Source organism: Polyodon spathula, chromosome 3, assembly GCF_017654505.1.
Source record: "Polyodon spathula isolate WHYD16114869_AA chromosome 3, ASM1765450v1, whole genome shotgun sequence".
NCBI classification, from domain to species: domain Eukaryota; kingdom Metazoa; phylum Chordata; class Actinopteri; order Acipenseriformes; family Polyodontidae; genus Polyodon; species Polyodon spathula.
Genome location: NC_054536.1, coordinates 59,620,797 through 59,634,652, shown reverse-complemented (window position 1 = coordinate 59,634,652; position 13,856 = coordinate 59,620,797). Strand labels below are relative to the sequence as shown.

Here is a 13,856-nt window from a genome sequence, read left to right as displayed (position 1 = left end):
AGTGATTGCAGATGCAGATCTCAGTCCCAGTAGATGGGGAGCATCTTACTCAAACATATTGAAGCTTCAGATACTTAAAGTACAGGGACATTTGCACTGTCACAATCCCTTAACTACCACAACCAGCCTCCAACAGACTACTACCTTGACCTCTCTGCATGTATATTAGATGAGAATGCAACCCCTAAACCAGCTAAATGATACATACAAACACTGCTTGCATTTGTAACAATTTGTGGATGGCTGTGGTGCGCAGGTGTAGAGCAGGTGCAGCGCAGGTGCAGTAATCCAGCAATGAAAATCCAGACAGTAAAGTACGGGTGAAATGATTTTTGTTTATTTTTAAATCCAAAGGGTCTGATGACCAAACAGAAAACCAATAGGAGGGCTGGCAATACATAGCACAAACATGGTCACCAATCCAAGTGAGTGCTGTAGTGCCTGTGGTGAAAGTACAATTTACAGTGGTGAACAAGTAGTGCAGTGTTGTCCGTGTTTCGTGCTGGCCGTGGTCGACAGTCCATTTTTGTGTTAACCGTCTAGTTTCAGGGTTCTCACCAGGAATTTTTCACAGCGTGGTGATGGGAGGAGCGGAGGGGGGACGGGGGACGGGGATAGGGGAGTGGGCCGTGAAAGAAATGGAGATCCTCACAACCCCCTGCAGGTGAGGCAGGACAAGTCATTCTAATGCTTACGCTTTGTGGAAGTAGTTGTCAGCATATATAATATTCTATATTTAAGGTTGTCAGTAGTTAGCTGCAGAGTCTGCGTCACAGGATGATGTACTCCCTAGTAGCGCATGGACGCCATTCCACTGAGGGGAAACTAGATTTTTGCCATAGTGTTATCGTTTCTGTCCGATTGAGAAACCTGTTGATATAATTAGTAATGTTTAAATTCTTCTTTCAAAAAGAGCGTAAATATTACATTTTCTAAACATTTTTTTTTTTTAAATTCACGACTGTCGTTTTTTTTTTCAGTCACAGCCTACTGCATAGTAGTACAGTCTGCATGTCAGTTGTATTGTATTATTTGTAGTTAAAGGTGCATCACCTCACATTTTAAATATTCTAATAAACTTTACTGCGATCATGTGATTGTGGAGTTTTGATTTTGTTGTCGTTGTTCCGATATATATGGTTGTTGCACCATTAAAAGACGTAACCTACACTTGATCACGTGTGCTTGCAAGAATAAGTGGAAAACCCGTTTGTCACTCTTGTTCCATAATTAAGGAATATACAACTGTAGCAGGGCGGTAGGAAAGCCCTGCTGTTTAATGTATTTTGTTTATTTCTTTTTAGAACAGGGTCTCCCCTTCCGCCCGTGTTATTTATTGTATTTGTTTATTGTGTTTGTGTGTTTATAGATGACGGCGAACCGTGTGTTTTGTTTATTGTTTTGTATTTATATATATGACGGCGTAGCCGTGCGGTATTGTTTTGGTGCGTTTTAATTAAAAACCTTGTGTTAATGTGTGACTGTCGGCTAGTGCATTGGTAAACTAGCTGACAGTCACACATATTAATAAACTCGTGCAGATTGTGGCCGAGGGGTAATAGAATAATTACGAACTAGTTAAACCTCTCGGCCACTGGATTTAAGCCTGCAGCTCTCCCTGCTCTGTGTGGGGTGTTCGCGAGGTGGAACGAGAGAGAAGAATTACAAAAATAAATAAACAAATAAATAAATACATTTAAAAAAAAATTTAAAAAAGGACCAAGGAACAGTAAAGGCACTTACCAAGCCTGACCTTGGGTTTTGTTATTGTTTGTGTGCGAGATTTGTTTTTTTAAAACCTTTTATTTTCCTGCTCTGTGAGAAGTTTTTTTTTTTTTTTTTTTAACTATTTTATTTATTTTTGTTATTTAACAAACGGCGCGCCTCGCGTCTGTAAACTGCAGTTACCTACCTCTGTGTTTTTGTTCCGCCTTCTGGCCTGACGTCACCGCAACGCCATTTCCTGCCACAACAACATAAACGTTTTTTTTTTCCACTTATCGCAAGTAAAACTGGACATGTACAGTGCCCCACGTTTTATATTTTAAAACCTACATACTATATGAAAATCTATCTATGGGAAACCGAAGTCTTACAAAAGGAATATTGTAAAATTGCGGAACTTTAGATTTTTTTCTAAAGAAATAAAAAAAACCATTGAATTTCTCCAAACTGTTTGGAATATACATTACTGTTCTTCATCTGAACGATTTATTTATTTAACCCAGCTTGTTATGCTACATTCCCGCTAGCCGTTCGCCACGTCACCACAAGCGAAACGGTAGCGAAGGCTTTGAAAAATGTGCGTGTAAGACTGCCACCACATTCAACGTGTGCTGGTAGATGAATCAATACAGACTGTTTAGTTTGATTTCATTTTGCCCAATTAAGGCTCTTTAGTTTGATCACGTAAAATATGCATGCCACAAATGCTGTGTTTGGCGGGAGGACAGAGGCTCTAATTAGAAACAGTCAGCGGATGGCGTTGCTTGTAAAAAAACAAAACAAAAAAACAAACAAAAAAAAAACACATGGCATCCAAACGGAAAAAAAAAAATGTTATGAAACAAACTGTACAGACCAATTACCAGAATCATATTCCAAAAGATGTAGCCCAAGGAATACCAGTCACCCATGCACACAACTAAAATATGACTGTTATACTAGTCACAGGGAAGTGAAGCAGTCATGGTTTCAAACATACCCTCTGGTCGTGAAAGAACATTTTAACATGCAGCTTCAAGATCACAGCCAAGTTTTTTTTGCTTTGTTTTTTTTTTTTCCCCAGTCGTTTGCTATCTCTTAAAATGTGTTGAAATATATTTTGGAAATAGTAATAGTGGATTTGAAAGAGGAATAATTTAATAAAACAATAAACACTTATTATTTTAAAAAGGATTAATTTCACTATGAATTATTGAGTTGTCAGAATCAGTGCAATATTAATGTCAGAAGTCACAGGTGAAAGAACTTGGTAAAAAAAAAAAAATTAAACACAATAGTGGCTGTACAATCCTACTTATATTATTAATCACACTGGCACAATCTTGTGTAACTAGAGTGGCATTAATATTAACATAAACTAGTAGCACTGTCTACTGGCACAATTTTGCTTTACTGTTCTGTAGTGGAAAGAAAACAGCATCACAGTCAAAATAATGTAAAGGATTATGCAGTACATGAATATCTGCAAACCTATTCTGAATTTAGGCAATCTGCAAATTATGTTTTTTCACATGGGACTAAGTTTGGCATTTATTAAATGGGAATCAGAGTTATAGTACAATTTAAATATAATATTTATGTGTATTGTAAATAGTAGGGTCTTGCATTTAAATGTCTACGTGTTTTCAAATAAAATACATGTCTTTTTGCCTTGCTGAAACAGTATGTTTATAACTTGTCTATAGTATAGTATATGTTAAGTGGCTAAAGTTTTTCCAGTGTGGCTAAAAAAATGTTAAGTTACTTTAGCCACAGTGGCTAACTAAATGAAAGTCTTAGAGGGAACATACTTATGGTCCAATAAAGATCTGCAATGGTGTTGGTTGTTACAGAGCTGTGTATCAGGAGCGCGCCCAGGACCTAGTCTCATCCTTCAACAGGGGAGAATGTGCTAATAAAGTTCAGTGAAGTTCAATCTCGTCTCCGTGTCGCATACATTACACGCACCAAACTAAAGAACATGCTGTCACAACCAACCCATTGAAGAGTACTGAGAGCTGAAACAAGTATTTTAAGCAAACCAATTTCTCACATAAAGGAATAATCAACAATGGTTCACAGGATTATCATTTTTTTTGGCCATTATGCAAACTGAAAACACAGCGTAACGGCCTGAATACAGCATCATTTTAACAGGTAACAATGTAACGGTCCGTTACACTCAACCCTGAGTCTTACAAACAAAGACAGACAAGACAAACAAAATACTCATGGTTCTTTATATAACACCTTTCGGTATTAGCGTAACCATCACATGGAACAGATCACATCACTATGTCCCCTTATATACCGTCAACCATGACCCCTTGGTTAACGAGTGCAACCACTCCTACAATGCGTGGATGCCACATCGTTTACCTTTCAGGTCAATGACTTAATGTACCATAGCTCCGTCACCTTTCTAATGGCCGACTTCCGCCAAATTCATGGGAATGAGTTGTCAGGATATTCAGTCCAGGGTACTCTGTTCCCTTTACACAGCTCCTTCAAAGGTTGGGAGGGAGATCTAACACCAAGAACCATTCATTCTCTGTCACAATGGCTTACAAATGAAATATAATGTAGTTACAACCTTAGAAGCAACCTACGCAAAACTAAACCTTCAATGTTTTTAAAATATGCTAGTTATGAATATTATAATTTACTGTTGGTAAAACTGGTAGCCAAGTTGATAATGACACTAACGAACGCGCTCAATGAAAAGTGTATCTAGTAATCATTGTTAACTCATCAGAAAAACAGACAGCTAGGATATATCAATTATTAGAAAACGATTGCGTGCAAACAGCCAATCAGCTTCCAGATCTAGCAGGCTTCTGTTTAGCCTAGATGCCCGCTGGAACGTTGAAGTGCTTAACTGTGAATTCTATTTTAAAATCAATCCGCGCAATAACGGCTTTTTCCCTTAACATTCTAATCTACAACTAATCTGATAACATAAAAAGCTATTTAAACACACTTTCTGACGCTGGTCTAGAGACAAGGGAAATCATGTCTGTGACAGGACACTGTAATGAAGGCTCAATTCACAGCTACTGGACAAAAAATCAACAGGGAAGACACAATTCTGTCATCGGCTGGATCCAAACACCACCCTCCATCAAAACCAGCCAGTCAAACTTCCAACCTAGTTTGAGTTATTTCATCACCAGCCAATCCACTCCCTGCCTGCTTGAATGACGCCCCGCCTCCAACAACAAGTTTCGAGTCAGACTCAATACTACCCGGACTACTCTACAATTGTACATGTCCAGATAAATTATAATAAGAAAGAGTGAGACCCCAATAAATAATTATGTTAGCAATAATAATAATAATAATAATAATAATAATAAATAATAATAATAATACGTTTTTCTCTACATGTGTGTTATTTTTCTATTCTAATTATGTTAGGGACTGTTTTCCACAGCAGAAGGTTACCTGGCGAAATATCAGAAGTTCAAGGTAAATATAGTTTTTAAAGTTTTTTTATTTTTTTAAAGAGAAATAAATAAATAAATAATTTTCTAATAGCGATAGAGCCCTCTCGATGCAGGCTCTACCGTGTGGTAGATGACCTTGACTTTCGTTAGCGCCCTCGCCTACGGCTCAGGACGCATAACTCCAGTCGCGGTCATCTACGGTCATGTGGACATTTCGCGCGTAATTAACCGAGATAACGATTTTTAATATTATATATATATATATTATATATATATATATATATATATTATATATATATATATATATAGTGGCTTGCAAAAGTACTCAGACCCCTGAGCAATTCTCTCATATTACTGAATTACAAATGGTATACTGAAATTTCGTTCTGTTCGATATTTTATTTTAAAACACTGAAACTCAGAATCAATTATTGTAAGGCGATGTTGGTTTTATGTTGGGAAATATTTTTAAGAAAAATAAAAAACTGAAATATCTTGCTTGCATATGTATTCAACACCCACACATTAATATTTGGTAGAGCCACCTTTCGCTGCAATAACAGCTTTAAGTCTTTTGGGGTAAGTATGTACCAGCTTTGCACACAGTGTCGGAGTGATTCTGGCCCATTCTTCTTGGCAGATTTGCTCCAGATTGTTCAGGTTGGTTGGACGACGCTTGTGGACCGCAATTTTCAAATAGTGCCACATATTCTCAATGGGATTGAGATTAGGACTGACTGGGCCACTATAGGAAATTCACCTTTTTGTTCTTGAGCTATTCCAATGTTGCTTTGGCCTTGTGCTTGGGATCATTATCCAGCTGAAAGGTGAATTTCCTGTCAAGCTTCAGTTTTTTGGCGGACTGAAGCAGATTCTCTTGCAGTATTTTCCTGTATTTTGCTCCATCCATTCTTCCTTCAATTGTAACAAGATGCCCAGTCCCTGCTGATGAGAAGCATTCCCATAGCATGATGCTGCCACTACCATACTTCACTGTAGGGATGGTGTGTCTTGAGGCATGGGCAGTGTTAGGTTTGCGCCACACATAGCGTTTTGAGTTTTGGCCAAGAAGCTCTATCTTGGTATCATCTGACCACAAAACCTTTTCCCACATCGCAGCTGGGTCACTCTCATGCTTTCTGGCAAACTCTAGACATGCTTTCAGATGGTACTTTTTTAGTAATGGCTTCTTTCTTGCCACCCTCCCATACAGGTCAGTGTTATGCAGAGCTCTTGATATGGTTGACTGGTGTACCACTACTCCACTCCCAGCCACTGAACTCTGTAGCTCCTTCAAAGTGATTGTTGGCCTCTCTGTGGCTTCTCTCACAAGTCTCCTTGTTTCAGTGCTGAGTTTTGAGGGACGGCCTTTTCTTGGCAGTGCCTGGGTGGTGTGATACAGCTTTCACTTCCTGATTATTGATCCAACTGTGCTCACTGGGATATCCAAACAGTTTGATATTATTGTGTACCCTTTCCCTAATCTATGCATTTGTATTACTTTATCTCTAACTTCTGTAGAATGCTCTTTGGACTTCATTTTCCTTCAGATTCACAGCCTTACCAATGATCCTTCAACAGTGAGGTTTTTATCCAGAAAATGTGACAGCAACTTTAATGGTTCACAGGTGGAGGCCAATGGTAAGGTAATTGTGTCCTCGTTTGGGAAATTTCTTTCATCGGTGCAAACTGGGAGCTTCGACAGCACAGGGGTTGAATACTTATGCAAGCAAGATATTTCAGTTTTTTATTTTTCTTAAAAATATTTCCCAACATAAAACCAGTGTCACCTTACAATAATTGATTCTGAGTTTCAGCGTTTAAAAATAAAATATCAAACAGAACAAAATTTCAATGTACCATTTGTAATTCAGTAATATGAGAGAATTTGTCAGGGGTCTGAATACTTTTGCAAGCTACTGTATATGCACAGATTAATTGTGCATTCTGGGTTGACAGAGAAATGTGGAAGTGGTAGGACACTATGGTTTTAAGCTCATATATAAAGGGGTTAAAATTGTGTAAAATCATCATTGAGGTTTTGTTTTATACAAGGATTATTTGGAATTGGAATGTTTATCTGCAATGATTTAAATGATTGCCAAGCACGTGTCTGCAAAGTTACTCGTGTGCATTGTAACCAGGGCTGTGGTGAACACTGTGGTAAAATCCAGTGTGATGCATTTATCCTGAACAACATAATAAACTGTCGATTTAGTTATGATCCAATGAGTGTTTTTTGTTTCTCTGTTTGCTAATATGTTTGCTGTTTAGAGGTTACCCCAGAGTGGTTACTGCCTGCCTGTGCTGCTCTGAGCCTTGGGGCTAGTGTGACTGATTTATCAGGTCCCTAAATCTGTTTTATTAGGGTAATAGGACAGAAGGTAACATTTGTTACATTTACTATAATTAAAATAATAATAAAAACTAGTTTAAAAAAAACAAATTACCATTGGCTGTATATATAGTCAATTGATTGAAGTATTAATATGCAGGATGGCTACTATACGATTGTTACCTTTATTAAAAGTGTGCACGGATCAACTAATAACATTAAATTAACCAATCAAAAACTTTAATTGAGTGACAGTGGTTTGCAGAAGTATTCACCCCCTGCAAAGTTTTCACATTTTGTTGGCACCTGAGCGCACTCCACAACGCTTTCAAATTAGACTTTACATGCCGAATCTACACTAACTACTCCACACTGATAAAAAGTTAAAAAAATGCATACAGAATATAAATAAGTAATGTTTATGGAGACAAAGAGCTTCATCTCAGTTGCATAAGTATTCAACTCCTTTGCTACTGCAGCCCAAAATCAGCTCACGTGCAAATGATTTGTTTGAAAGGTCACAAAATTAGTATGGAGTTTTTGAAAAAAAGCATGTAGATGATACTGCGGACATGTGGAAAAAGGTTTTGTGGTCAGACAAGACAAAAATTGAACTTTTCGGTCTAAATTCCAAGCATTATGTCTGGCACAAGCCCAACACTTCACATCACTTAGTCAGCACCATCCCAACGGTCAAGCATGGTGGTGACAGAATTATGTTATGGGGATGATTCTCTTCAGCAGGGACTGGGAAGCTTGTCAGGACAGAGGGGAGAATGGATGGTGCAAAGTATAGGTGAATCCTTGAGGAAAACCTGTTTGAGTCAGCCAAGACTCTGAAACTGGGTAGGAAATTCACATTTCAGCAGGACAATGACCCGAAGCATAATACTAAAGTCACACTGGAGTGGTTGAACAAGAAGAGAATTAATGTTCTTGAGTGGCCCAGTCAAAGTTGACTTGAACCCAATCGAAAATTTCTGGCGAGACTTGAAGACTGCAGTCCATCGACGATCCCCAACAAACTTACCAGAACTGGAGCAATTTTCCTGTGAAGAATGGGCAGAAATTTTACCACCCTACTGTGCAAAGCTAGTAGAGACCTATCCAAAAAGAAAAAAAAGTAACTGCTGCAAAAGGTGCTTCTACCAAGTACTGACTTAAGTGGTTGAATACTTATGCAACCAGTGAATTTCTATTTTGTACAATTTATTTGCAAGTTTTGCTGACATTTAACCTCTTCCTCACATAATAGTGTTCAATTTAACCACTACAGCTTTGAATAAAAAAAGTTTGTTTGAAAAACTGTGCATACATTATATATATATATATATATATATATATATATATATATATATATATATATATATATTATATATCCTGTTGGGAAAGTTGCCTTGCGGTAAAAGCCAACAACTTTTGTTGTGAGAAGTGCCCTCTAGATGTTTCGTGCAGCTGAATAGCAATTCTGCGACGTCACAGAAAATGGATTACAAAACATACTACAAAAGAAAGATGCTCCAAACACTAAATTGTTTAAATGGAATTTAAACAAATTCAACTCGATGATGTAAACAAGACATATAAACTGGATTAATATGCAGCCGTCAACATACCACACACACACACAAAAAAAACCTTTGACAGCTATCAGGAATGAACTTCAAAAACATGTTGTTATTTATCTTATGTTATTTATTTACTCGTGCTGTATCAGCTATATTTAAAGAAAAAAAAAAGACCCCCCTGAAAATTTTTAAAAAAAAAGATAATACAAGCACACACTGTCAACATCGCAGTCTCTACATATGGGATGCCATCTGCACAGCGATGTCCACTCTTTTGTCTTAATAAAAATCATGCGCTGTGCCTCCAAAACTATGTTTATGTTGCAACAAAGCTGGAAACTATATTGATCATTTGAAAAATTAATGCAGGCATATCTCTGTTGTGTCAAAACTTTTCGTGTCAAACTTCTTGTCGGGTTGATTTGGAATAAAAACTCAGTTTGGGATTCTTGCATGTTGGATTAAGATTTGGTGCTCTTTGAAACGATTTGTATCAGACTGATTTTGAATATAAATTCAGTTTCAATTCGGGATTTTTTGTACTGCGTTTTAATTCTTTTTTTTACATTTTATTTATGGTTTTTACCCCGATTTTGTCCCCAATTTGTAATCCCCAATTATTATTTTTATCCCTGTTCATTGCTGCAGGAGTCGCTGGTGCGCGGTGAACCACGGATTACCCTGCCGATCTGAAAGCTCCCCATCCAGGCGGCACACGGCCAATTGTGCGCTGCCTCCTGGGAACTCCTGGCCATGACTGGCGATGGCACAAACTGGACCAGCGATCTCCACACTAGAGCCCCCGCATTTTAATTCTTTAACAAACAGGATAAAACAAAGGCAGAATACTGCATACATGAGACGAACAGGTACATGTAATACTAGTTTTATTAACAATCTCATCTCATTAACTTACTCCAACAGTTTATCCTTCATTTTCACTATAACAAACCCCTCTATACTGTACTGCCAACTCAGCTCAGAGTGGAAAATGAAATGCCCCTCTGGAAGATTACTGTGGCTTAAGGCATTATAGCCCTGTGTCGGTAACAATAGTCTTCCCTCAGGTCAATAATTTCCACTATAGCCCTCCTTTTCTGTCCATATTTATATATATATATATATATATATATATATATATATATAACATTTCCTGTATATTTTAGAAATATATTTAAATCACACTGTGTGTGACTGCTTGGCTCACACCAATGGCACTGAAAACCCAGCTCATGGGTAAGGTCATTAATACCCTTGTGAATTTTGTCGCTACACTTAAAAAAAGAAATCCAGCAACCTTGTCTGGATTTAATAACTTCTTCGGGTCATACCTCATAATAACAGCGTCCCCTTACGGGAAAAGCACAGCCTAATAAAGTGACCAAGGGTTATATCTACCTCAACTGTTTCACTGTCACTTACTGACCTTGTAAAGAAATATCTACTGGATTGACATACATCAAAGAGCAGCCGTGCCTCTACAATGTTAACCCACATTTATTCTTTAAATCTATGTTCCTGGCATGATGTTACACTTTCATCAGCAAGTTAAGTGTTACGTTTCAGTTTCTGATACTGAATTACAAAATAGAAATGGGTTTTCATGCAATTATAGTACAGTTATGGCCAAAAGTTTTGCATCACCCTATAGAATTTACAAATGTTGCTTGATAAAGTTGAATGAAACCTGCTGAATAATGTTATGTTAACATATTGAATACCGCTTTGTAGTTTTCCATGTACTTAATGAAAAACTGATAAAAACTGAAAAATGTGACATTTCGAAATCTAACATGAAATACTACTATTATGGCTTCTAGGTAAACTATTGTGATATAATTTCTGTAGTTTCTTTGATTACATGTGTTAAATAAAAGATCTAAATTATGTTCACACACACACACACACATTTTTTTAATCATGTCTCAATCCTAAAATTGTAGGTGATGCAAAACATTTGGCCATAGCTGTATATTTGATTAGTTTACTGCTCTGCTGTCCTGCAGTTATTTTTGTTAGTTGTCATCAATTTTGAGTGGAGGCATCTTTCCTAGACATGGAAACATTGCAGTGTTGTAAGAGTTAATACCAGCTTGAAGGGTTTTTATGTATACAATTGAGGAATTTCTCATCTTTGTACAGTGATGGTCAGAAGAAACTGACAGCATGCCCTATGGGACATTTTAAAGCAAGAGACAAAAGAAGCATGTAACGCTGCGCTGCCCATTGTCTGATGCCCTGTAGGAAAGGTCCTTAATGAGTCCTTAAGGGAGCACTTATTTTTGAAAGTCATTGTCCTACCTTTAATTAGCCTAAATGCCATTTTCTCCAACCACAATTGTTGATGAAAAAGCTTTGCGACTTGCTGCCCAGGAAACATTGTTTGTCCAGCTCATATTTCAGTTGAATGTACCATGTACACATGTATAATAACATGAATCATTTCTGGCATGGGAGGACATTTTATTAAAATTAAAATGACACATTCTTTGGGAAAGCGACATAGTGTGTTATAAAGTAGTAGTAGGGTTTCTCGTAATACCTTAGCTGTGTTCTTATTACAGTGTTTATAACGTCCTTTACATGCTTTATAAAATGGGTATAATGGATCTTTAAACAAAAGTGTTCTACCCGCCTGCAATGCAGCCCACTGTAACTGCAGGTTTAACAGAAAATTCAGTCAGATTGGCTGAGTTTGAAAATAATTGGAAACGTCCAAGAATCAAGGGAGGAGTGAAATTGGTAGTAAATGAAAGGAAATGAATTGCTTTTTAATTTGGCCCAACCATTTATCTTTATAAAGGGTACTGCTTTAAATAATCCTTAAGCAAGGGCTGCAAGTCCTGAAATCCTTAGAGAGTATTCCTTAAATTTCCTAACAGGATAACTGAAGGATTTGTTACCATTTTTAATAAGGATCTCTTAATTAATCCACAAGTAAAATTAAATATTAAACCATATAGGATTTCTCCACTAGGGTAGCCAGGTCAAAACTGTTTGGAGTAGTTGTTAAAATAATTAGACCAGAAAAGATAAATAAATGGGGGCAGCATAATGATGGAAAACTTTAAAAAAAAAAAAAAAAAAAAAAAAAAAAAAAAGTTTTAAAAAGGGGTGAATACAATTAGCAGCATTGGGGTGGAGCAGTTCATCAACTTATACCTTTCATTCATAAATTTTTTTAAATCAACAATCAAACTCAAGCTCTATTATTAGTAACAGGTAAAAGGCATACATGTTTGGAGTACTGTAGCATAAAACACATGCATACATACACAATACAAGGCCCAAAAACGAGTTCAGTTTCAATGTAAAAAACATACCAATGCATTGCTATCAGTGCTCATTTCTATCTTGCCATCAAATGGCCCCCAGGTTGTTCCAACGGGTAGCTGCTGTCGACAGTGAATTCTGCGTTCTCCATCTTTCTCGAAAACTTCTAGCTCTCCTAAAAATAAAAAAAAAAGAAATGTGAAGCTAGTAGATGGTTACCATGGGAACCAAAAAAAAAAAACATAAGCAAAAACGGATGTACTTTGCTGAAAGCATGTTTTTACGATGTATAAGCCACAGGCTCACCACAAAATCTCACTTTTAATGAGCACTTATTTTTGATGATGCACCCTGTAAATACTTCTGCACTCCAATTAGCTTAGCTGGAGAATAGCACCATTAGTTCAGTAAACCATCTTATCTTTTAGATTTAGTGTACTTTTTTAGGACTGTGATTAATCAAATAGTTATGATAATAGGCCCCAAGTCATGACACAGTATCTGGAGAAAGTCACATGGCTTTCAAGTACTTATTTCAAAATGGTCGCCTTGACAACCCTGAGTGCTGCAGAGCAGGAATACCAGTGATACAAAGGTGCAATGGGATTAAACTCCCAAACTTTAATGCTATCCATTCTCTCTTATTTTTATGCAGCTTTGCATGCAGTAACTCAGTTACAAGTGATAGAGATATTACTACATGTTCAGTATACTACAGTATATTATTATTATTATTATTATTATTATTATTATTATTATTATTATTATTATTATTATTATTATTTTAAAAACACACTTCACACATGTTTTGACATTACACTTGGTATTAACATTAGTTACTGAGAGTATTGTATTTTGGGGATATATGTATGTATGTCACATGTTCTAGTTCAAACTCACCCCAATGGTCTAGCTACAATGTGAGTTACTGTACATTCCGCCCTCCCACCCCTTTATCTAATGGAGATTAGATAAAGGGGCATTCAGAACAGAAAATACGAGGCACCTTTTTACACAGAGAATTGTCTAATACCACTGTTGTTGAAGCCGACACCCTGGGATCCTCCAAGAAGCTGCTTGATGAGATTCTGGGATCAATAAGCTACTAATAACCAAACAAGCAAGATGGGCCGAATGGCCTCCTCTTGTTTGTAAACATAAAGAGGCTAAAAGGCCATTGCACACTGGATCCAACAATGCATCCGAATTTAACGTGCGTCTAAACAGAAAAAAACGATAATTTTTGCACACTGAGTCCGTAACTGTCGCACGACGGTGACACGCCAATATTGGAATCGAAACAAGTTTGACTTGATCCAATTTGGCGTGCGTTAAAAATGTCACTGACCAATGAAAAATGATTACGAAGACACGTGGGTTCTTGCTTGCCCTGAACAAAATGGAAAATATAATTGTGTGTCGCTATGATAAATCCAACAGAGGCTACAAAGACTTTGAAAAAAAAAAAAAACATGAAAAGACAGTGCCACAGACTTGGGCATGAATGTATTTAAAAACATGAAATTGTGA

The 13,856-nt window shown here is 37.0% G+C and overlaps 1 protein-coding gene across 1 annotated transcript in view; it reads right to left on the bottom strand.

The window, feature by feature from the left end:
• Positions 1-13,856, bottom strand: part of LOC121313263 (zinc finger protein ZFPM2-like) — a 170,336-nt gene that overhangs the window by 72,272 nt on the left and 84,208 nt on the right. The window contains exon 4 of the mRNA XM_041245621.1: positions 12,377-12,501. Coding sequence (XP_041101555.1) covers positions 12,377-12,501 — 125 coding nt within the window. The remainder of the gene's footprint in view (positions 1-12,376; positions 12,502-13,856) is intronic.